Here is a 22,776-nt window from a genome sequence, read left to right as displayed (position 1 = left end):
CACACGCACAGATTCTGGCTAGAGCCGCCCTCGGTGTCAGTGGCCCGACTCCTGCGTCCGCCCCAGCTGCCTACTCGCCTCAGCACCTGTCGCTCGGTGTGTCCCGGAGCCGGCGCCCCTTACTCCGTCGGGGCCAGGGAGTGCCATGGTTTCCCTGCCCAGGCACCCTGCGACCAGCTTGCTGCGGTTTTTGTTCCTGGGGCTGAGTACCCTCGGTGAGTGAAACGTTCCCGGGGAGGGAACTTGAGACGGGTAATGGGATGAATCCGACCCTGAGGGAGGTGGTCTTGGGCACTGATGAAGGAACTGAATGGATGGGGACACCCCCCTCTGACTCTTGCCCTCCTCCCCCCACACTCCCTCCCTGCTCTACCCTCCCAGGGCATCACTGGGTGGGGTTGACTTCTATCTCCGCTCTGTCCCGACTGCTACCACTTTGGGTGTGGACTCTGCCCGGTTGGAGAGAGGGTCAGGGCATCTGTGTGGGTAGACCTCTCTGTGAGTTGTGCGAACCATTCCTCATCAGCACTCCCCACCTCCACCCAGCAGGGCCAGATGAGCGGCTAGATGAGACACAGGCTAAAGAGCTTAAGGACTTAACTCCAGCCCCCTCAGGTCCTTCACCCCACACTGGAGCTGATATGTAAGAACCCCAGGAATCCCCTGGATCCCAGGCTTGGCAAACGCACTTCACATCAATTCCCCAGCCCAGATCCTCCCTCTACCCCCCTCCAGCTTCCTGCCCTGGGAATAAAGGGAGGTGCCCCAAAAGTTTGACCGTGAGGTCACTTGGGACACAGGAAATGGGGAGGGGGTTGAATGCTTAAAGGAGCAGAATTGTGACCCCCCCCCACCATGAGGTCCACCACCCCCATTGGTTCCCAGAGCCAAACGGACAAAGGAAATAGAGAGAAGTTTCCTCAAAGAGTCAGAGAAGAAGGGCGCTTCCTTGGAGCAAGTGCTCAAGGAGTGTTGAAGGCTTCCAGGAGCTCTCAGGAGCTGGGGATGGTCCATTGTGACATCTGGAGAGTAAGGGCCCAGCAAGAACTAAACCCATTATAAGCATCTTCCTCTGGGGCTGTCTTGCCATCTCTTTTCAAGGATCTCCAGAAGGGTGAAGGGTGAGTTTGTCAAGGTCAAATTTAACTCATTTCACTCAGGTTGGAAGTCACAGATACAGAGAGACAGAGTGAAATTCATCCATAGTGATGGGGACAGAGACAGGGACCAGCTAACTCTCACCCATGCCCCCTTTAGCCTGATTTGTGCTGCAAGAGTGTTGGGGCATGAAGTGATTAGGGTCCCTAGACAAAGAGGACTCTGAGCAGCCCACCCGCCACACCAAAGCCTGGACAGATTCCTGTCCCTGTAGGCTCGGTGGGCCTGCTCCCGATCCCTTCACTTCTTGGCTGCCTTCTCCCAATGGCAACCTCAGCACCCCTTTCCCTTCTGCATTCTATCCCCAATATGCCCCATCTCTCTGCTGGGGCTTTTGCCAAGCAAGGGAGAAAAGTCCCAGTTCCTTGCTTGGGCAGTGTCTGCACCTCTCCTGCAACTTCTCCTTTTCCTATCCTAACTCTGGCCCTCAGTTTTCACAAGGACAGCCCAGGCCCAACCTCCCTACCAGGTGGCCCAGGGGGTTGCTGACCTCCACCAGCCACTCAAGAGTTAACTGGCACTGGGGCCCAGGGCGCTGGGGGCAGGCACCAGCTCTGCTGGTCTCCGCTGCACTGGGCTGTCGGGGAGGCCCCGCAGCTCCGTGCTCCTCGGTGGCTCTGCGCTGCTGCCCCTGGGGCGTGAGAAGCCTGCGGGGGGAGTTTCTCAGAGAAAAAGAGACTAAAAATAGTAGCGTCGGGAGCAGGCCCATTTTTTGTGCTCCTTTGGGCCTTGCCGGCTCCATCACTCTGGTCTTGGAGTGGGCCAGAAAGTCCCTTTCTTGGGCTGTTCCTGTGTCCTTCACTCGGACCCAACTACTCGGTTGTCCTCTGCCTGTGGTACCACGGACCCTGCCATCAAAAAGGGGCTTCTGCTGCCGCGGACACCCAGGCCTGAGGGTGTCCTAGTTTCAGCTCTTAGTTTCCCACTGTGGCGTAGGACAGGGAGCATTTGCCCAGACCCCAGTGTGTCCATCACTAGCTCTTTTACCGCTGCCATCTTTCGCAGTGAATAAAGGTCAATATAGAACCTGGGGGAGGTCGCCGGGGGCACCTGCGGCGAAGGAAGCTCGCGCGTCTCCCAGGCCCCAGGCAGGTTTCCCGACGGGAACTGTTTGCCGCCTCCCGGGAGTGCGCTGCAGAAAGGCGTGGGGGACATCCGGCACCGCCCGCAGGCCTCCTGTCGTCCCGGCCTCCCGAGACCTGCGTGCGGGCCAGGTCCGCCCCGGTCCCCAGAGGGGAGTCGGGCTCCTTGAGGCGGAGTTTGTTTTCTCCTGTAGAGCCTCCGGTCCAGCGGCGCCCCGGTCATTGTCTTCTGGCTTATCACCGGGCACAAGTTTCCTGCCCGGTCCGCAGGGACCCGCCAGGAAATGGATAGGGGGGTGTCGAGAAGGCCAAGGAATAGGGGTGGGGGTTCTGGAAAGAAGCGCAGGCGGAAAGCCCTGGGGGTGGCTCGCATCCTGGCCGGATCCGCGCCGGGGCCCTTAGGGGCCTGCAGCCCGGCTTCAGGAGGGCGGAAAGCCCGGCCTGCGTGCGGCCTCTGTCCGCGCCTTGGCCTCCTGGTCATCACGCGGAGATGGCGGAGGCCAGGGGCTACGGTGGCTAGGCTCCTGGGGCCTGGCCGGTCCAAGCCCAAGGTTATTCCTCCCAAGGGCTTAGGATTCCGCTGCTCCATTGCCTCTCTGAAGGGCAAAAAGTGAATGTTTCTGGACGTCATCAGCAAGCACTGGTTCCACTGTCCTCTCCTCGAAACCGACACCCCAGTCCACCTCCTGAACTGGCGCCAAACACACGCAGATTTGTACTTGACTGCTAGGGTGCCTTCGTTCGTGTTCCAGTTCTGCCCGTGATTTCCTGCGACCTCATAGGACCCTGCCAGATCGCCTGGACCCCCAAAGGGTCCCTTTCTGGGCCTCCACTCTCCGTTTTCCCAGGGCAGGCCCTGGGTCGGGACAGAGCGGGAGGCGGGGGAGCGCGGCCGTCAGTCGGTCAGCTGGAGCGCTGGGCGGCTCCGGTCTCTCCCTCCGAGCTGTTAGTTCAGAAGGAGCCGCGGGTTAATCGCTAATCCCGCGGCCTCCCAACCCCCTCCGCCCGTCAGGTTGAGAAGCAGGGGCGGGGAACGCTGGCGATCCTGACCAGCGTCGCTACGTCCTCTTGGCTCCCTCTCGGGGGGAAATTGAGGGAGCAAGTGGGCTACGTAGAGTGCAGATTAAAAGTATTCAACACGCCCTTCCTCTTAGAGATCTTCCTCTCCCCTTGCCCTGGAAATTGGCCCCCTCTTCTTGGTGCTCTGAAATCTGCTAGTCTGGATACAAATAAATGCACAGAAATGGGTCCCTACCCCTGTTAGGAACCCACAGACAGGCCGAGATTACAGAGAATACCTTCTGATGAAAGCAGGACACTAGGTCAGCAGTCCCTGGGCATTGCTCGAGGCCTACACAGGTGGGACCCTGCTGGGGTCTTCCTCTCCTCCCGCTGCGCTGGGCAAGATTCGCAGGCGGAGGAGCCAGAAGCCAGTCCTCCGAGCTCATGCCTCCGTGCTCTTGTCCTCAGCGTCCCCCTCACAGGCCCAGCTGGAGCTCCACGTGCCCTCTGGCCTCACCAGGTTGAAGGCAGTGGAAGGATCAGAAGTGGTGCTCCCAGCGTGGTACACTGTGCAAGGACAGGTATCTTCGTCCCAGCGGTGGGAGTTGCTCACGGTGATGTGGTTCTTGGAGCAAGAAGGGAAGGATCTGAACCAGGTGAGGGAGGGTAGCATTTCAGCCGGAGGCTACACGCTGTGGCTGAGCGTGGGGAAGAAGTGGCCAGAGTGGGAGGGTTGGCCAGGGGTGGGGGATGGGGAAGGAATATTCAGGAAAAAGTAAGGTCCTCCTCACCAGCTCAATTTTTGTTCTGACCTTGGAGGCCCCCAAAGAATTTTCTTTTCCCCAACTTACCCTAGAAATCCAGGACACAAGACACAGGAACGTGGAAAGGCATTTTGCTTTGCTTTGGGGGAGGGGCAGCGAGGATTGGGGTTTGAGGACCAGGGAAGGGTTAAGGCAAGTTTCTCACAACATGAAAAAGCTGAGCATCTTCCTATTTTCACCTTCTTTGTGCTTTTGGGCGCTGTCACAGGCCACTTCTCTTCCCAAATCCATCCCACTGCCCCAGGGGCAGTCTCCTTTCCCAACCTCACATCTACCCTCCTTCCTGATATCAGACTTCTTCTCAGAGGCTATTTACCTGGAAGCTAATGAAACTTCATTTTCAGAGCCCCTTATTTGCTTGGGCTCTCCCAAGGCTCTGGAAAGTATTTTCTAGAGGTCATTTGATAAATAGGAGTACATATGAGAGAAATCTAAATTACAGGGGTACATCCAGGGTTTCACAGAGCCTGAATTTATACATAGGGAAGAGGGGACATCTTCAAGAAAAAGATTATAAAAAGATTTAAAAATTTTTTTTGACCTACTCCCTGTAATCTAAGTTTCTTTCATAAATACCTTCTGTTTACATTATCCCTCACCCATCATACCACCTTTCTAAACACCCTAAGAGGGAGATGAGGAGACAAAGCATTCGGGATCAAGAGCTGTCCCGGGGAAGAGGACCCAGGAGCAGGGAGAGAGAGGGGAGGGAGACAGTGGGGGGAATGGGGAGCTGGGACAGGTCAGAGGAAGTGACTGCAGAGGAGAAGCAGTTGAAGACTGCCAGTTTGAGGGAGGGGGGATTAGCTGAACCTGTGGGCACAGGGCATACATGGAATAACGGGGAGGCATTGTGTCCCATACCAGGTGCTGGCGTACATCAGTGGGACCACGTCAAGCAAAAGTGGGGTATCCTTGGTCTACTCCATGCCTTCCCAGAATGTGTCACTGCGGCTGCAGGACCTCCAAGAGAAAGACTCTGGGTCCTACCGCTGCTCAGTGAATGTGCAAGACCACCAAGGCATCAAAAGGAGCCACAGCAGCAAAACTTTAGAACTCAGTGTGCTGGGTGAGTGAGCAGCACACACTTGGCAACACCTTCCCCAGCCCCATGGGAGCCCAGGCAGGTCTGTCTCCCAAAGGGCTGAGTGTAAACATTAGAGGAGGGCAGACAGAGTGACAGAAGGCCAGGTGTGTGTGTGTGGGGGGGGGGGGGGTGGGAGGCATCTGTTTGTCCCCTGGGGTTGAGCTTTTAACCTGTCTCCCTGCTTCAGTTCCTCCAGCTCCTCCATCCTGTGGTCTCCTGGGTGTGCCCCGTGTGGGGACCAATGTGACCCTGAGCTGCCAGTCCCCGAGGAGTAAGCCAGCTGCCCAGTACCAGTGGGAGCGGGCACCCCCATCCGCCCAGGTTTTCTTTGCACCAGTTTTAGGTGAGGGAACTTGAGGCTGTGGCTGGGGGAGGGAAAGATGAGAGGCACCAGAGGGACTGGGGTGAAAGGGGAGGCTGTGCTGCAAAATTCTGGGGTGAAGGAGGGAGTGGGGAGAAGGGATGGAAAAAGAGGGCCCAGCAGGTGCAGGCTCTGTGTTGGGGGCTTTCACATGCTGTATACTTTTGTCACTGAAGAGGCTCTTGAGCTAGATAATATGCATTCAAATTCCAGCTCTGTCATGTACTAGCTGTACTTGGCTCTGTGCTTCCATTTGTAAAACGGGATGTCATAGCCCTGGTTTGAACCCACTAATTATAAAAAATGTTTTGGGACAACTGGGACATTTTCAATATGGATAATTAGATAATTATTATTAGGTATTAGATAATTCCATTAAAGGATTATTAACTTAGCAGATGTGGCTGTGGCATTATAGTTATGTAGTCAATGCCTTTATTTTTTGGAGACTCATGGTGAGCATTTATTTTTAAGTGTCTCACAAAAAGAGGGAAATGAAGTAAGTATAGCAAAATGTTAGCAAACTACATGGGTATGTGGAATTTCATTTTGTCCCTCTTTCTACTTTCCATTTGACCATTTTTATAATAAAAATTATTTGTATATTTTTAAAGATTTTATTTATTTATTTGACAGAGAGATAGAGAGCACAAGTAGGCAGAGGGGCAGGGAGAGGGAGAGGGAGAAGCAGACTCTCTGCTAAGCAGGGAGCCCCATGCGGGACTAGATCCCAGGTCCGTGGGATCATGGCCTGAGCCAAAGGCAGCTGCTTGACTGACTGAGCCACCCAGGTGCCACAAAAATCATTTGTATTTTTTTTAAAGATTTTATTTATTTATTTGACAGACAGAGATCACAAGTAGGCGGAGAGGCAGGCAGAGAGAGAGGAGGAAGCAGGCTCCCAGCCAAGCAGAGAGCCTGATGGGGGGCTCAATCCCAGGACCCTGGGATCATGACCTGAGCCGAAGGCAGAGGCTTTAACCTACTGAGCCACCCAGGTGCCCCAAAATCATTTGTATTTTTTAAATAGTGCTCAAGCTCATAGGTTTGTTGTGAAATTTTCGCTAGTTAGTTCAGGTAAGGAACTTAGTCTCTGGCATAGAGTAAGCGGTCAATAAACTTTAACTGTAATAATGATTATTTCATATAATCCTTTCAACACCATCAAGGAGGTCATATTACCCCTTTTACAGATCAAAAAGTTGGGACCCAGGGATAGCAAGTAACCTGTTTAAAGTCACATGTCCTATTCTGGATGTCAGGTTTTCTGATTCCTAGCCTGTTCTTTCTCACCACACCCGCCAACCAGAAATAAAAGCAAACATGGTGCTTGGGTTTTTCTGGGCACCAGTTCCTCTTGGAATCTTTTTAGATCTCAATCAGGGACACTGACCTGTGGAAATGGAGAGGGTCATCGAGTTAGCAGCATGCTGGTTGTCACAACTTTTACCACTGTGAGGGAACAGACAGATGAGTCTCCCAGAGAATCAAAGAGGACATTCAAGAAGGGACAGAATTTTTTCCAGTGGGAGAAAGGGTCCCTGGACTGATGGCCCAATTGTGTCCGCAGATGCCATCCGTGGATCCTTAAGCCTCACAAACCTTTCCAGTCCCATGTCTGGAGTCTATATCTGCAGGGCCCACAATGAGGTGGGCAGTGCCCAGTGCAATGTGACCTTGGAAGTGAGCACAGGTCAGTGAGGGGTAAGTGTGGTTAAGGAGAAGATTGGACACCGGTGGGAGTGGGCTTGGAAGAGGAGAGGAGGCCTCCTGCTGAGGCCTCTCACTGTTAACAGGACAAAGAGCTTGTCCTGGTCAATGTTTCTACAAATGTCTGGTCACTGCATTTTCTGCTTGACAGGAAGAAGAAAAAAATTTTATGGTGGCAGTGGGGTAGAGGGATTGGAGGGGGTGGGGACCAGTGTCTCCCCTGGATGTCTGCCCCTGACACCAAGCCTTTTCCAGGGCCAGGGCCTACGGTTGTTGCTGGAGCTGTTGTGGGCACTCTGGTTGGACTGGGGCTGCTGGCTGGGCTGGTCCTCTTGTACCAACGCCGAAGCAAGGCCCTAGAGGAGCCGGCCAATGATATCAAGTAAGTGTGTCTGGTCTCTGCCCCAGTGGGGTTCTCCTAGCTTCCCTTGGCTGGGAATTCAGGCCGCTGTCATCTAAGGGAAAGGTGGGCAGTGACTGATTTTAAGGGAGGGGAGAGTGAAATGGTGTCTGTGCAGGGAATAAGACAAAGCCGGTAGAAATCCTCCCTTCTTCCCCCCTCCAGCTTCTGACCTCTTAATCACTTCTTTGATCACTAGGGAGGATGCCACTGCTCCCCGGACCCTGCCTTGGCCCAAGGGCTCAGATACAATCTCCAAGAACGGGACCCTTTCCTCTGTCACCTCAGCACGAGCCCTCCGGCACCCCCAAGGTCCTCCCAGGCCTGGTGCACTGACCCCCACGCTCAGCCTCTCCAGTCAGGTCCTGCCCTCACCCAGGTTGCCCAGGACAGATGCGGCCCAACCTCAGCCAATATCCCCCAGCCTTGGTGGAGTCTCTTCCTCTGCTCTGAGTCGCATGGGTGCTGTCCCTGTAATGGTGCCTGCCCAGAGTCAGGCTGGGTCTCTGGTGTGATGGTCCAGCCACTTATTACCCAAGCCATCTGGTTTCTCTCCTTCCTATAAGGGTCAGCCCTAGCTCAGAGGCCTGAGTCTTGGGGGACAACCTTCCAGACCTCCAGTCCTCCACCCACATCTTTCTCTACTATGGGAAAACTGAGTCTCAGTTAAGATCCAAACATTCGGGGGCGCCTGGGTGGCTCAGTGGGTTAAAGCCTCTGCCTTTGGCTCAGGTCATGATCCCAGGGTCCTGGGATCAAGCCCCGCATCACAGGGAGCCTGATTCCCCCTCTCTCTCTCTGCCTGCCTCTCTGCCTACTTGTGATCTCTGTCTGTCAAATAAATAAATAAAATCTTAAAAAAAAAGAAAGAAAAGAATACAATGCAAACTACTTGAGGCTATAAGGACCTTGCCTGATTTCTCCTTCACCTGTTTGTTATTCTTCATCTCAATGGGCTCTTCCTGTGTTCCAAGAATCTCTCACACATTCCAGAGCTTAGCTCCATTCCTAACCCTGGAAGTGTTCTCTCTCCAGCTCCTGGTGCCAAGACGGATTCCTCCTCAGTTCCTCATCAGTTCATCAGAAAGGACTTTGTTCATCTCTTTAAAAAAAAAAAAAAAAAAAAAAAAAGATCCAAACATTCGGGAGGTAGAAGAAGAGAAAGTGGACCTCAGATTAGGAAGAGCGCCCACCCCCTTCCCCAGTCCTCCCTATGACTGCAGGGAACGCTGGTCTGGGTGAGGACTGCCGGTCAGTGAGTCCTCCATGCCCCCTCGATCTGTACTCCTCCCTATCTAACAGCACCATCACTCCCACTTCAGCTCCCTGCGTTTCATATGACCCGTCCTGCTCTCTTGGTTGGGTTTTGTTGGGACAGGGGATAGGGAAGGTATTTTTTAAAACTAACTTGAAATGTGTGTTTTTGTTTTTATTTTTCAAATTTCAATAAAGATGCATTGTGTTTGTATGGAAAGTACGAGTCATATTGCCTTTTCAAAACCTGGAGGGCTTTTCCACACAACTTCCTGGAACAGCGCTTCTAGAGTCATTAAAAGGGTCATTTGTGGGGGCGCCTGGGTGGTGCCGCTGGTTGAGGCTCAGATCCTGATCTCAGGATTGTGATCTCAGGGTCCTGAGATTGAGCTCCTGAGTCTGCCAGGGATTTTCTCTTCCTCTCCCTCTGCCCCTCCTGCTCGTTCTCCATCTAAAATAAATAAATCTTAAAAATAAATAAAAGGGTCATTAGCTCTCAGGTATCATGGGGAGGGCCCAAAAAGTCTGAAGCCAGGAAGACCCTAACCCACTCGGAGCAGGAAAGGGTTGAAACCTGGTGCCCTTCCTGCTAAGGGTGCTCACAGACTTGGGGTGTGGGTGCTCTTAATCTCCAGCTTCCTCTTAAAGGTAGGAGGGAGAAACCTGACTTGTTCCTCCCTCTCCCAGACCACTGAGTCCTTAACAAACACATCTTCCCCTCCAGTGCAGTGAGGGAAAGCTGGACATAGGACAGGGTGTAGGCCTGTGCTCCAATTCTGTCACCCCTGTCCTGTCAAGGGTGGGGTCTCCTCCAAGACTCAGTTTCTCTGCCAAGACAAGGAGTGGCTCTGGGAGTGGGGAGGTGGCTGTGGTTTCCATGGAGACTCCTACCTCAGCAAGCCTGATAAAGGTGCCAAAGAAGGATCTCAGACAAAAGGAGGGCTAGGAAGGATAAGAATCTCTGAAGGGGTCAGAAAGGGTCTTCTGCCTGGGCTCATGCTCTGGAACACCAAAGTCGTGATGTCCATTTGCCAACTCAGGTTATTAAAATGCCTCCCTCTTCTTCCGGGCCATTCTTTGTTTACAGATCACTCCAGATCTGATCCCTTCCCATGGGGTGCCCACCCAAGCCCTGCTCTTTTCCCCAGGACCTGACAGTTTCAGAAACAGGGGGGAAGAGGAAGGAAGAAGGGAGTGAGGCTAGGATGATTCCAGTATTGGGGCTGGAGGAGGGAGGAGCATTTCCTTACCTGAGGGCAGCGGCCTCTCCCCTTGTTTGCTCTGAGATAGTCAGTCTCGCTGCTGCCCTGCACCAGGAGGCTGCCCTTTGGGCGCTGCCTTCCCTCGCCCAGACCCAGACGCCCAGAGCCACCCCCAGACAGCTGGACTCGGTCATGGCCCGGCTTCCGGGGCCCATCCTCTGCGGGGCCCTGCTGGGCTTCGTCTGCCTGGGCGGTGAGGAGGCAGGGGTGGGGGTGGGGGGGTAGGGGTGCTGCGCTGGGGGCAGAGGCCTGGCCTCCCGGCTGCGGTTGGGAGCCGGCTCAGTCCTGCGGGACCGGCCGGGGGTGCTGCCCGCCGGGATGGGGAGAGGGCGTCGAAGGCCGGGCGGGCGGGCGAAAGACAGTCACGAAAACCGGCGGGCAAGTCCGGCCTCCCCGGCAGGGTTTAACCACCACCGGACTATTGTTTTCCTTTCCCTGACAAACACACCCTCATACCTGGCCCAGTCTCGGTCCTTTTACCCACAAAAACCCGGCCGAGATGTGTGCTCCTCCCTCCGGAAACCTCAGGTTTCGAGAAGGGAGTGATTGAGGGCCCGGAGCTGAGCTCCGGAGGAGGGAGGGAGGCCCCCCCCTACCCAACCCTGGGCCTTGGGAGCCGCGTGTTGGCCGGACCCCCACACCCCCACCGGGATTTGGGACCAGGCCTCCACTCCACCCCAGCCCCGGGCCTGGCGCCGCGCGAGCGCTTCTCCCGCCGGCCTCCCGTCCCTCTTCGTCCCGCAGGCCCCGGGCTAGCCGTGGAGGTGAAGGTCCCCGCCGAACCCCTGAGCACCCCCGCGGGCAAGACCGCAGAGCTGACCTGCAGCTACAGCACGTCGGTGGGAGACAACTTCGCCCTGGAGTGGAGCTTTGTGCAGCCTGGGAAGCCCATCTCTGAGTCCCACCCCGTGAGCTGAGAGCTGTCCCGCTGGAGTGGGGTTGGCTGGGAGAGGCTGGAACAGAGGGCCCACCCAGGATGAGGGTGCTGGTCAGAGAGGCTGGGTTTGGGGATCAGCAAACCCAGGATGCTTGGATGAAAAAATGAGTGGTCTCTTTCTAGATGTTCTTAGGACCACAGTCTGCATGACTCCAAATCCCATATATGGCTCTGTATATCCAACCTCGCTCCCTCTCTCCCCTAACTCCTACAAGCAACTCTCCTATCCCTGTTTCAGTTAATAAGCCCACTGACACTCAGCTTTGGTGATTGTTAGTAAGATCAAATGATGTCCCTTCCAGGAATGTTTGCGTTAATCCGCTCCCCACCCCCCCAATCCCTGCAAATTGAGAGCCATGCTTAGCTGAAAGCAGTAAAACTAGTTCATTTAGCACTTGGGAAGGGATGGTATTTGGGGACAGATAGACTTTGCTTGTTCTGGCTTCAGAGCATTAACTTCCCTGTTTGGTATAAAAGGAGGGGTCCCTAATACCTTCTTATATCTGCTTTCGAAAAAGGACTATAGAGTTGACACCAGGCAGAAAAAGACACTTATGTGTGTCTTCTGCTTCTCCCCAGATTCTGTACTTCACCAATGGCTATCTGTATCCAACTGGTTCTAAGGCAAAGAGGGCCAGCCTGCTTCAGAACCCCCCCACAGGAGGGGTGGCCACCCTGAAACTGACTGATGTCGACCCCTCAGACACCGGAACCTACCTCTGCCAAGTTAACAACCCTCCAGATTTCTACACCAATGGGTTGGGGCTAATCAACCTTACTGTGCTTGGTAAGGCAGGCTGGGGACCCAGCAGCCACCCGTGTACCCTGAAAGATTGCACTGGTCCGGCTAAGTCCTCCCTGCCCCCCCAGACCCCTGATTTCTACCCCAAGCACACACTGCACTGGGGACCCCAAGGGGAAATACCTCCTTCCCAAAGTCCTCCATCCTCCACAAAGAGGGAGGAAGAGGACTCCTCCCTCAGTCCCTAGTCACAAAAGATTCAAGAGAGAGAAAACCTTTCCCATTTATAGATCTGAGTTATGCCCCCCAACAACCCTATCTTTGGGGGGACATCCCTTTTGTAGCTCAGATTCTGTCTCTCTTTAGGTCAGTGGCAGAGAAAGGGAGTGGCCATGGAAGGAACAAGGGCCCCTGTTACTAGGCACCAACCTTCTGTGCAGAGTTTCCAGCTCACTCCAACCCAGAATCTGCTCAGAGATGAGCAGAGAGGAACTATTAAAGAGTCTGGGAATGTCTAGATGGAAAAGTGAGGACTTAGGAGGTGTGCTACAACTGCTTTCAAGTATCTGAAGGCTTGTCCTATGGAGGAGAGATTTTTCATTTCTCTTTGTGAGCAGAAATTGGGACCAAATGGGTCGATATTATATTAACACAGATTCTGGCTCAACATGAGGAAGAATTTTCTAACAATCAGAATTTCCAGCAGTGGCAATCATTTCCTGGGGATGCAGTGGAATGTGGACAGAAGTGGACTACTGTTTGGTGGGAGTGCCAGAACAGGAAATCTAGCACTTAATGGGGAGGTGGGGCAGAGCTAAAAGATGGCTAAGGTACTTTCTTCGATTTTGCAGTGCCCCCTAGCAGTCCCTTGTGCAGTAAGAGTGGTCAGACCTCTGTGGGGGGCTCTGCTGCACTGAAATGCAGCTCTTCCCAGGGAGCCCCCCGGCCAGTGTACAACTGGGTACACCTTGGATCTTCCCCTACACCTTCTCCTGGCAGCATGGTGCAAGGTAAGGGCCCGGGGCACCGGGCAAGAGGGGACTGAGGACCTGGGCAAATCTGATCTCTAAACTCCATGTCCCCTCACTTCTCAGTTCTGTGTCGGTGGGTCTGAGACAGACGGCTGTACCTTTCCCTCTTCTTTCCTGGTGTCTGTATTGTTCCCTCTTATCTGTCTTCCTGTCACCTGTAGCTCTGTGCTCCTGGAAGAATTTCTCAAGTTACATGTACTCCTGGGATGTTGGAAGACAATGGAAGGTGGGGGGTCTTTTATGATTCCCACTTTTGAGGATTTCTTAAGGGTCGTGGATCACTTCCAAGCTTCCCAGAGAGGAAGCTGAGGCAGAGTAGCGAGGACTGGCTTGAATCATTTAGTCAGCGTCTTGGGAGGAACCAGAGAAATGGGTAAGAGCCTTGGCTTCTCAGCCTTCTCATGCTTGTTCCAGTGTCCTGTCCATTACCCCAGCCCCAGCACACCCCTTTATCAATACAGAGAGCCCCCCCCCCAGATCATCTGGTGTGTGTTCTGCCTTCTAAAGGGAGGGTAAGCAGCTTAGTGAAACATTTGGGGGAGCTTTGGGCCACCCCAGAAGATACCATTTCTGGCAATCAAGCCTTCCCTCCATCCCAGTCAGGAACCTGCCATCAGCCAGTAAGCATCCCACTCCAATTCCATGAGTGTGCCCTCTCCCCCTCCCCTGAAAAGGCAGCTTTGCAGGGTGGAAAGAGCACAGAAGTGGCAATGGCTTTGGCACTTACTTTCTGGGTCACCTCAAATGATTACTTTCCTTCTCAGAGCCACCGTCCCCCCTAATAAAGGAGATTAGTCCCTTCCTGACAGGATTGTGGTAAGGATGAAATGAAATATGCTTTCATCATAGTAGGCGCTCCCTGAGAGTTGAATGAATGATGGAACCCTTCCTCTTTACCCTCTAGATGAGGTGTCTGGCCAGCTCATTCTCACCAATCTCTCCCTGACCAATTCTGGAACCTACCGCTGTGTGGCCACCAACCAGATGGGCAGTGCGTCCTGTGAGCTGACCCTCTCTGTGACTGGTAAGGGATGCTGGGCAGAGGTCTGGCTGGCAGGCCCAGGCTGGGAAGGCTGCATGAGACATCTGAGCAGGGGCAAGGAAGGTCTGCTCCTCTGAGTTCCTTGTGTCCCCTTTAGACCCATCCAAAGGCCGAATGGCTGGAGCTGTGATTGGGGTGCTCCTGGGTGTGCTGTTCCTGTCAGTCGCTGTGTTCTGCCTGATAAAGTTCCAGAAAGAGAGGAGGAAGAAACCCAAGGAGACATATGGGGGTAGTGACATTCGGTGAGCAGGAGGGTTGGGCGGGGGAGGGGTGTCACAGAAAAGGGGGAAAAGGAGAAAAGGGCTTGGGTTATGAGTAGGTGACTTCAGCCCTCAAACTCTGACATCTTTCAGGTTGTTTGGGGGTAAGGAGTGCTGCTCAGCTCTGGGATTTGGTGGTGGGGGTGGCAGGTACAGCAAGTGCACTTGGGTGTGAGCAAGGCACAGGGTGGAGGACTTGGTTCACAGCTTCCCTCACCCTCCTCATACTTAAAAGAATTTTCAGTTTTTAAGGCCTTTTCATATCCATATACGAGAGTTGCATTTGTCCTGAGACTTCAACTGAGTTTAGTTCTGTGTGGGAAAAGCTGCCTTGGTCACCCACGTGAGTGGTCAGTCGTGGGGTCCAGAAGAGGGCTCAGAGCAATATTTCACCACGTGTGGTCTTCAGATTATCTGGACAAAAAAATACCAGGGGCTTCTTAAACATTCAGATTTTGGCTACTTCCTATCCCTCCTGAAGCAGTGTGCGTGTGTGCGTGTGTGTGTGTGTGTGCGCGCGCGCGCACGCCCGCGCGCACGTGATGGGGCATGGAATCTTCATTTCAACCCAAATTCCACAGATGATGGTCATGCACAGTAAAAATCTCAAGTCTTTAGGTTAGAGAATTGGTGGGGGGTCCCTTGAGCGATACCTCCAGCCTTCACTAAAAAAATTTTCTTCTATCAGGGAGGATGCCACTGCGCCTGGGATTTCTGAGCAAACATCCGTGAGAGCTGATTCCAGCAAAGGGCTCCTGGAGAGGCCCGCCTCTGCCAACAGTGTGACGACCACAAAGTCCAAGCTCCCTATGGTTGTCTGATACCCCCCCCATCCGTGCGGGGGAGTATCAAGAATTAAAGCCTTTGGGCACCATATTGTCTCGCTGTTCTTTCTGCCGGCATAGCAAATTCCTCTAGGCAGCACAAAGAGTATCACCAGTAGAAGAAGGAATGGGCTTGGAGTCCTAGAGGAGGTGCTGTAGGTGGGAAGTTTGGTTGGCTCCAAGAAAGTAGGTTTTAACAAGGTCCTCTTCCCCTATTCCCCCCCCTCCTCGCCTCTACTTCTTGGTTTGATCAAGTGAAATTTGCTCAAGCTTCAGGCGATGGCCTTGTGTACCCAAACTCCCTTCCCTCCGGCACCCTCTGAATACTTGGACATTCCTCTTTATTGTTCACATTCCAACCCAGCACGGTCACATGCACACACGGAGATAAAAATCCTTCGGGCCACAGCCCCAGGAGCCCGACGGGGGGCGGGGCTAGCGGGGCGGGGGCGGGGCCGCGGCAGACTCCTCCTACCGAGCCTCCCAGGCGATCGACGTTTGCATAAACAACATGAGAGCTGGAGAGGGGAAGCAGATTACAGGCAGGCGTGGGCTGGGGTGCGAAATAGGTACTTGGTACTTTCCCTCACGATCGGAGCAGGAGGTATTCAACACCATAAAAACCCTCTTTCCCTCTCTCCTCACCCCAGAGCCAAAGTTCTGGGGCTAGGCTGGGGCGCGAACAGCACGGACACGCAGAGCGCCCCCTTTATCTGAGTACAGAACGAAAGGACTTTTCTTTCTTTCTTTTTTTTTTTTTTTTTTAAGTGAGTGTACTTGGGCGACGCTTAGGGCGCCCTCCGCAGTGCGCGCAGGGAAGTGCACGGAGGCTGCGGAGGCAGAGCTGCATGCGGGGTGCGGTCAGAGGTGGGCGAGAAGCAAAAGAAGGAAGATATGAGAGCGCGGGGTTTGGGGCTAGGTTGGGAAGGAAGGGCGAATGGGGACCATATTAGACTGGAGGGCTAACTAAAAGGGCACGGACTTAGCGACTCCTCGACGGAGCCTGCCTGGGAGAGGGGGTCTCTGGGGACGCAGGGAGGGCTCCTGAAGCTGGCAGGCTGGTGGGAAGGAGAGGATCACAAACACTGCAGGGAAGTCTCGTCACTGCGAAGGGGACGCGGCATCCATCTCTCCTCGGCAACTGAGGACAGAGAAGGTCTGAGCACCTGCCCTCCCCGGTACTTCCTCTCCCCCTTCCTTCTCCCTTCCTGAACCAGGACACCGGGGCGGGGAGCGCCAGGGGGTCCTGGTCACCCAGAACCCCCACGCGAGCCACTGAGCCGAAACAAGCCCGCGGCCAGTGCGTGTGTGCGCCGCACTGTGTTTATAGCCTCAGGCCGGGTTTGTGCAGCCAAACGCGGGTGGCTGCGTTTCTGTGTTGGTCCAGGTGTGTCCCTGTCGCAGCCTCAGGCGTCCTGATGTATCAGAAAACCCGCAGGCTGGGAGGGGGTAAGGGCGGACAGAGGGAAGGGTGGGGGATTTGGTCCTTTCCTCTCTCCCCCAACCTCAGGCCTCCCACCCGCTTCCGAGTCGTATTCATTACCTTTGAAAATGCTCAGTTCTTCGTCCAGGGCGGGGCAGAAGGGAGGGAGGAGAGAGAACAGGTGAGCTCTCGGGACCCGAAGCGCCCTCAGCCTCCTCCCGGCCATCCACCCCAGGTCTCGGATGTGAGTCCCCCACCCTTAGCTTCCTTTCTACCCCGCAGCCCGCCCGGAGTCTTCGGGTTCCTTCGTGGGGGGGAGCGGGGCCACTCTCAGCAGGCCCCAGGCTTGGGAAGGGGGGAACCTGCCGCCCGCCGCGCCCTGCCCGCCTCACCTGGTCTAGTCTCCGCTGGGGCCGCCGCCCGCGCCTCCCCGGGCGCCCCCAGCTCCGCCCGTTCCCCCGTGGCCCGCGCCCTTCCGGCCGCGCTCTCCACTCTTTATCTTCTTCCGCGCCATGTGGCCCCGGAAACTCGCCTGGATTTTGGCAGCGGCTGCGTTGGCGCCAGGATCGTCCAGCGGGATGTCTAGGATGTCGTCGTCCGGCTTGGAGCACGCGCTCTCCTGGGGGCGGGGCAGGGGGTACTCGTGGGGTGACTGGGCTGAGACCCCGCGAGGGTGGGGTAGGAGTAGAGCCGTGGGGGGCCCGGGATGAGGGCGACGCGCGAGTGGGAAGCGCAGAGAGGGGAGCTCGGGCGTGGAGAAATAGCTGAGCAAGGGCCGTGAACGCTGCTGTGTGTGTGTGTGTGTGTGTGTCCCTTCTGGAGAGAGGCAAGCAAAAAGTTAGGGTCAGGGTCAGGTGAACAGCTGGGTTTCCAACTCGGGAAAGAGTCGTGCATGGTGGAATGGGGTACAAGACAGCCAAATAGCTCTAAGTGAGGGAAGGGTCCATCACCATCGGCTGAGCTGGAGAGCAGCGGAGCAGATGGAGGGTGAGCTGGGAGGAGCAAAGTAAACAGCTGCAGGGACTCCTGGACGTGGCTGCTCCTCCCATGTCCTCAGAGGGTGCCTCCAGCTCAGAAGGGCCCCTTCTGAGTCTAGGATTCCCTGGGACAGGGTGTAGAAGGATCAGGCCAGTCCCTTCCCTAGGTAAGATCACATCAGGGCTCAAAGCTGGAATTAGGGTGAAGGTGGGGCTAACCCCTGGTCAGCCTCCCTCCACCTAGGGCTAGAGGCCAAGAGACTGCTTTGCCAGTGATTCTTCCTTTCCCAGTGCTCCCCTGGAAGTACTCAAACAGCAGAGAGGAGGTGGTCTGGAAGAAGCCACAGAGAAAAGGTTTCACTCCAAAAAAGGACAAAGGAAAGATAAGGAGGAGCAAGAAGCCCTTGGTGTTGTGTGCTCCAAAAGAAAGGCATTATGACAATAGCTACCCATTAAGTACTTCTCTTGTTCCAGGCACAGTAACACAATGTTTTACAGACATTATTTTAGTCCCGGCAAAGCTATGACGCACCTTTTATTGTCATCCTAGTTTATCTCTAATAAAACTGATGATTCAAGTGTTTATAAACCTTGCATGAAGTCGTACAGATAGCTACTAGTGGACCTAAGATTCAGACCCTTGCATGTCAGAGTCCAGAGTATATCTTCAACCCCTATTCCATAGGATAAGCAAAGGCAGCCAAGAAAATGAGCCAAGCTCTTCCTCTTGTTACCTAATGCTTTCTCATCTCAGCTCCTTCACCTGCAATCAAAATTATCGTATCTACTCTATGGGTTGTGAGGAAGAATAAACAGCATGATATACATCCTCTGTCTGGCACAATCTAGTTGCTCAATAAATGGTAGCGATTATGATGATTCTTTTAATCAATAAGTTGATATGAAATAGTTGTTTCTTTTGGCCAAAAAACCCCCAAAATTCAATTTCATATGGATCAGCCTATAATAATCACATCCACCCCCAGGCTTCAGGTTTCTGTCTCCCACAGCCTACCCTAGCTGAGACAAGCAAAGGTTAGGGACTTGATGGTATTGATTTTAGAGGTAAGGCTCTGGAATGGAGAGGGCCTCAGTCTCTGAGCCCCTTTCTTGCTTAATATTATGCACAGCACTAATGTGGGTTGGGATGCAGACGGTTACTATGGAGTTAAAAAGGCATTTCTCTTTTGATCTGACCCTCTGGCTTCTGGGCATTGTATTTATCCCCCCCACCCTCACCCAAGGACTTCTACTGCTTTAAAAATCATACTTCACAATGCTGAACTTCACAGTTCTGCCATTTGTGCTCAAGATGCCCACAACTGATTTAAATGCAGTTAAACAGAGTTATTAAGAGCCAAGATGGTTGTGGACGGGATTGGCATTCTTTTTGTCTTCTTCAGGTCTAGCACTCTCTCTCTTTTTCTCTCTGACCTCTTATTCTCCACCTGTAATCAGAAACAACTCTTTCGGGTTCCTTGATTCTCAGAGCTCATGCCTCTTGTGGGATATCCTTAGGGAACAGTGATTTAAAACAAACCAACCAACCCATCCCTGACCCACCTATCCTTGGCCAGCAGCTATGGAGGAAGGGGTTTCTTCCCCAACCACGCTGTGGCCAACCTGCTGTCTCTACCCACCTCAGCCAGATCCAGAATGGAAACCTGGAACAGGCAGAGCTACCCAACACACTGCTCCTCCCCCAGATCAGCTCCTTCTACCTCCAGCTGAATTCTCAGGGCAGAGCTGCTAAGTGGCCTGTCCACAGGCAGAACCAGAGAAAGAATAAACGGAATCCAGGAAGGGTCTCGGCTCTGGGCTGGTGCCTTCCAAAGCCTGAGAGCTCCGGATGAACCAGAGGTGGAAATTTGCTCTAGAGGGTCAAACAGGAACCATGACTTCTGGTCCCAAGCGGGCATACCACTTCACCTCGTGCGGGGTGGGGGGAGTCCTCAGTTTCTTCAGCTGCAACTGGAACTTGGCCTAGAGGGATAAATCCTTTAGGTCCCCAATCCTAAAGGCCTTAAGAATTATCTCTGCCTGGGCGCCTGTGTGGCTCGTGGCTCGTTCAGTTAAGCATCTGCCTTTGGCTTAGGTCATGATCCTGGAGTCCCAGGACTGAGACCTGCATAGGGCCCATTGTTCAGTGGGGAGTCTGCTTCTCCCTCTGCTCCTCACCTCATTTTGCATTATCTCTCTCTTAAATAAATAAATAAATAAATAAATAAAATCTTTTAAGAAAATTATCCCTGCCTATTGCTTGCTATATGCTAGGCCCTGTGCTTTGCACACATTACCTCACTTAATCCCCATTTCAGAGATCAAAAACAGCCTCAGAGACATTTTGTAACTTAACCAAGGCCACAGAGCTAACTAATTGGGATGGGATTCAGAAGCTTCAGGGCAGGTAATTATTTCTATGAGTTCAGCTAGACCAAGTCAACCAGACTAAGTAAAAGAAAGGAGTGGGATCCAAAAAAATGTCTCTTTGCTTTTCATATTAAGTGAATGGAGGGAAGTCATATATATATGACTGTGTAAATCAGCAACTGGTACATTTGAATCAGCAGCTCTGCATCTTAAAAACAACAACAACAACAACAAAAAAAACTGTTTTCTTCTCATTTCTGTTTGAGCCTCCTTACCAAGGGGCAAGAAGGAAATAAGGCAGGAGTAAGTGTTTATTATACACCAGGTCAGATGGTCAGCAAGGAGAGCCCCAGAATGAAAGATAAAGAGGGCTCTGCCTTGGGGTAACTGGCTGGCTCATGCAAGAGGGGGTTGACATTGAGGGGGTTGGGCATAGAGCTTACTTAAAAAAAAAAAAAAAAGTCCTGCCTCTAGACCCCAGATGCACTCTGTTCTCTGCATGTCCCAGGTCCCTTCCAGCTCTCAGTCCACCTCCACAGAATGGGGATGTACCAGCTCTCTGCCCCAGCCATCTGCCCCTGAACCTCTTTTTTTTCTTATCTCCCCCACCCCACACAATCTGACCATGGTGCGGTCTCTTGCTTAGTCTTTTAGCCCTGCAGCTCTGGGACAGGGCCTCACAGGGTTGTTTTGATGTCAGACACATGGTAAACAATCACAAATTGACCAATATTATTGATGTTAACGAATCAAAATCATACTAACAACCACAATGATTTACCTCTAAGTTCTTTCTGCCTCTTGGTACCCAGACATAGGGAAGTTTCACCTCTTATAAACTGGGTTATTCTTTCCTTCCAAACCTCACTTTTTTTTTTTCTTTTGTAAGCCATAAGGTGGAGGGTGGGGAGCAGGTAAAGTCATAACCTCTCGTATCTTTAGCTGGGTTGACTGAATGACAAAGAATGCAAGGACTTTGGAGTAGCCTTTCTCCATATGTAGGGGCTAAAAATAAATAGTAATTAAAAATTAAAAATAAACACATTTGATATATGTATGATCACTGTACTCCTCTAGTGTGCAAGTAGCCAGGTCCTGGGCCAGGCTCTCTTATACCCAAGTCACCTTAACAGCAACCTACTTTGGCATCAGGCACTCGCAGCATCCAGGTCTTCGTGTGGGCGCTGACAAATTGCAGACACTTCCTTGCCTCGCCAGCAGGGCTCTCTCGCGGTCACTTCACCCAGCCCCCTCCGGGGCGAGAAGGCGTTGGGGGACGGGCCAACCCCTCCCCAGAACCACACTGACTAGGCTCTCTGCTGCCCATCATCAGTCCTAAGCTGATGATCTGACTGTCCACGCCCCCGCACCTCCCGCCTTGCGCTGTACAGTGCACGAGGGTCACGGAGATCACCCTGTCTGTCCACCCACGGCGGCGGCAGTGGGATGGGGAATAGGGTGAAGGCGAAAGCTAGGGGAAAGGAGACTGAAAGGAGTCGCCGCAGCTTCGCTACAGTTTACAGCGTCTCTCTGGGGGAAGTTCCTCTCCTCGTCTAACCTGCAGCTTCGCTGCTGCGGAGCCCTGCAGAGTCCTGGGTCCAACCTGGACTGCCTGGCGGATGGGCGTCCAGACGCCCCCACGAGTTAGGGAGCATTTTTCCTAGGGCTTCCCAGTCAGGCGGGTACCTTCCACCACCCACCACCCACGTCTCAGCAGGCACCCCTTATTGCTCCTCGGTCTTCAGCACCCTCAAATGCACTTCCATCCCTTACTCTCCCTCCAGGAGGTTCTTGGGAGCCCCTTGCCCCAGATCAAGCTGAGTGCCGGTCCCCCCGGCCCTCTAACTTACGGTGCAGCAGTCCATGCTGGTGTTGGGGGTCCTTGGCTGGGGTACAGGCTGGCGCAGGGCGGGGGTGGGGTCTGTGTGGTGCTGGGTGGGGACTCTGGGGCCTTGGGGTGCCCGCTGACCAGCACCGAAGCAGCAGCTCTGCTCTCGCGTCCTCTCTCCCGCGCTCCGCTCTGCTCGCGAATGTAACCTGAGCCCTTCGGTGGAGAAACCAATCAGGAGAAGCCTCGGGCAGGGCGGGCGGGGATTCTGCAGGGAGGACCACGCCCCCTCCCTGCTCCCTCCGCCTCGCTCCCGCTCCTGCCCCAACCCCTCCGCCTACACACTTCCATCCATTCCTCCTACACACCCCAGCCTCCCAAATTCAACCCCCTTGTTTGCTGAGGCGGCAGACTGCCAGGCAGATGTACGCCGCCGCAGGCAGAAGGAGGCCCCGACATCCCGGGCACAAACACACTCACATCTGGGCACAACATCCCTCCCACCCATATGTGGAAAATCACGCACCCCTCACCCACCTCCCCACACTTCCACAACTTAGAGTCCCAAATATGGCTCCCTCTAACTCCTCCCCGCCTCACCCCCGCCAGTCCTCAAAGAAAAGCCCCCTAAGACGTGCGTTTAAGAAGTCCCATCCTCGCTCTGCTAGGGAATCAAGAAAGCTGTCAGTACAGAACCTGAGGGTGAGCACACGTTAAACACAAAAGCTCACAAGTCCCACATGTGCATAGGTGGCCCTGCCCGGCTGGCTAAACCGCGCACTGCTACATCCAGACTCTACAGATACGACCTGAAAAAACAAAACAAAACAAAACAAAACTGTACAGACCTTGTATACACGGTGTGCAGATAAATGCAGACGGTGCGCCGCCTACACAGGTGGGTAATCACCCTACCCGCGATGTCCCCATTACCTATTATCTAACTATCTATCTACCATCTATCTAATGTATGTATTTATGCATAGATACTAACTTGGGAGAGATACCCTTCCCTCCCACTCCGCAGACCAGAATCTCCCTAATGTCTTTTTAAAAATTAATTTATTTTAGAAATAGAGAGAGGCAAAGAGAGAGAGAGAGCAAAGGTGGGGAGGAGCAGAGGGAGAGGGACAAGCCTACTGCTTGCTAAGGGGTGGGGGTGGGGCCCCATGTGGGGCTGATCCCACCACCCGAGTTCATGA

At 53.7% G+C, this 22,776-nt stretch overlaps 3 protein-coding genes across 3 annotated transcripts; 2 read left to right on the top strand and 1 right to left on the bottom strand.

The window, feature by feature from the left end:
- ESAM (endothelial cell adhesion molecule) lies at window positions 1-9,098 on the top strand. The gene is made up of 7 exons (XM_047692497.1): window positions 1-215; window positions 3,711-3,898; window positions 4,934-5,135; window positions 5,341-5,496; window positions 7,085-7,207; window positions 7,480-7,606; window positions 7,824-9,098. The coding sequence occupies exons 1-7, from the start codon at window positions 146-148 to the stop codon at window positions 8,137-8,139; spliced, it is 1,182 nt and encodes a 393-aa protein (XP_047548453.1). The 5' UTR covers window positions 1-145; the 3' UTR covers window positions 8,140-9,098.
- A 249-nt stretch (window positions 9,099-9,347) lies between these two features.
- On the top strand, window positions 9,348-15,020 carry VSIG2 (V-set and immunoglobulin domain containing 2). Its single transcript, XM_047692496.1, has 7 exons — window positions 9,348-10,333; window positions 10,885-11,048; window positions 11,657-11,864; window positions 12,671-12,829; window positions 13,755-13,874; window positions 13,990-14,134; window positions 14,841-15,020. The coding sequence occupies exons 1-7, from the start codon at window positions 9,991-9,993 to the stop codon at window positions 14,971-14,973; spliced, it is 1,272 nt and encodes a 423-aa protein (XP_047548452.1). The 5' UTR covers window positions 9,348-9,990; the 3' UTR covers window positions 14,974-15,020.
- A 280-nt stretch (window positions 15,021-15,300) lies between these two features.
- On the bottom strand, window positions 15,301-21,807 carry NRGN (neurogranin). The gene is made up of 4 exons (XM_047692498.1): window positions 21,597-21,807; window positions 16,792-17,018; window positions 16,520-16,537; window positions 15,301-16,117 (listed from the first exon to the last, which is right to left on the bottom strand). The coding sequence occupies exons 1-2, from the start codon at window positions 21,609-21,611 to the stop codon at window positions 16,797-16,799; spliced, it is 237 nt and encodes a 78-aa protein (XP_047548454.1). The 5' UTR covers window positions 21,612-21,807; the 3' UTR covers window positions 15,301-16,117; window positions 16,520-16,537; window positions 16,792-16,796.
- Between the last annotated feature and the right edge of the window lie 969 nt (window positions 21,808-22,776).

This window comes from Lutra lutra, chromosome 10, assembly GCF_902655055.1.
Source record: "Lutra lutra chromosome 10, mLutLut1.2, whole genome shotgun sequence".
Taxonomy (NCBI): domain Eukaryota; kingdom Metazoa; phylum Chordata; class Mammalia; order Carnivora; family Mustelidae; genus Lutra; species Lutra lutra.
This window is presented reverse-complemented; position numbering and strand designations above follow the sequence as displayed.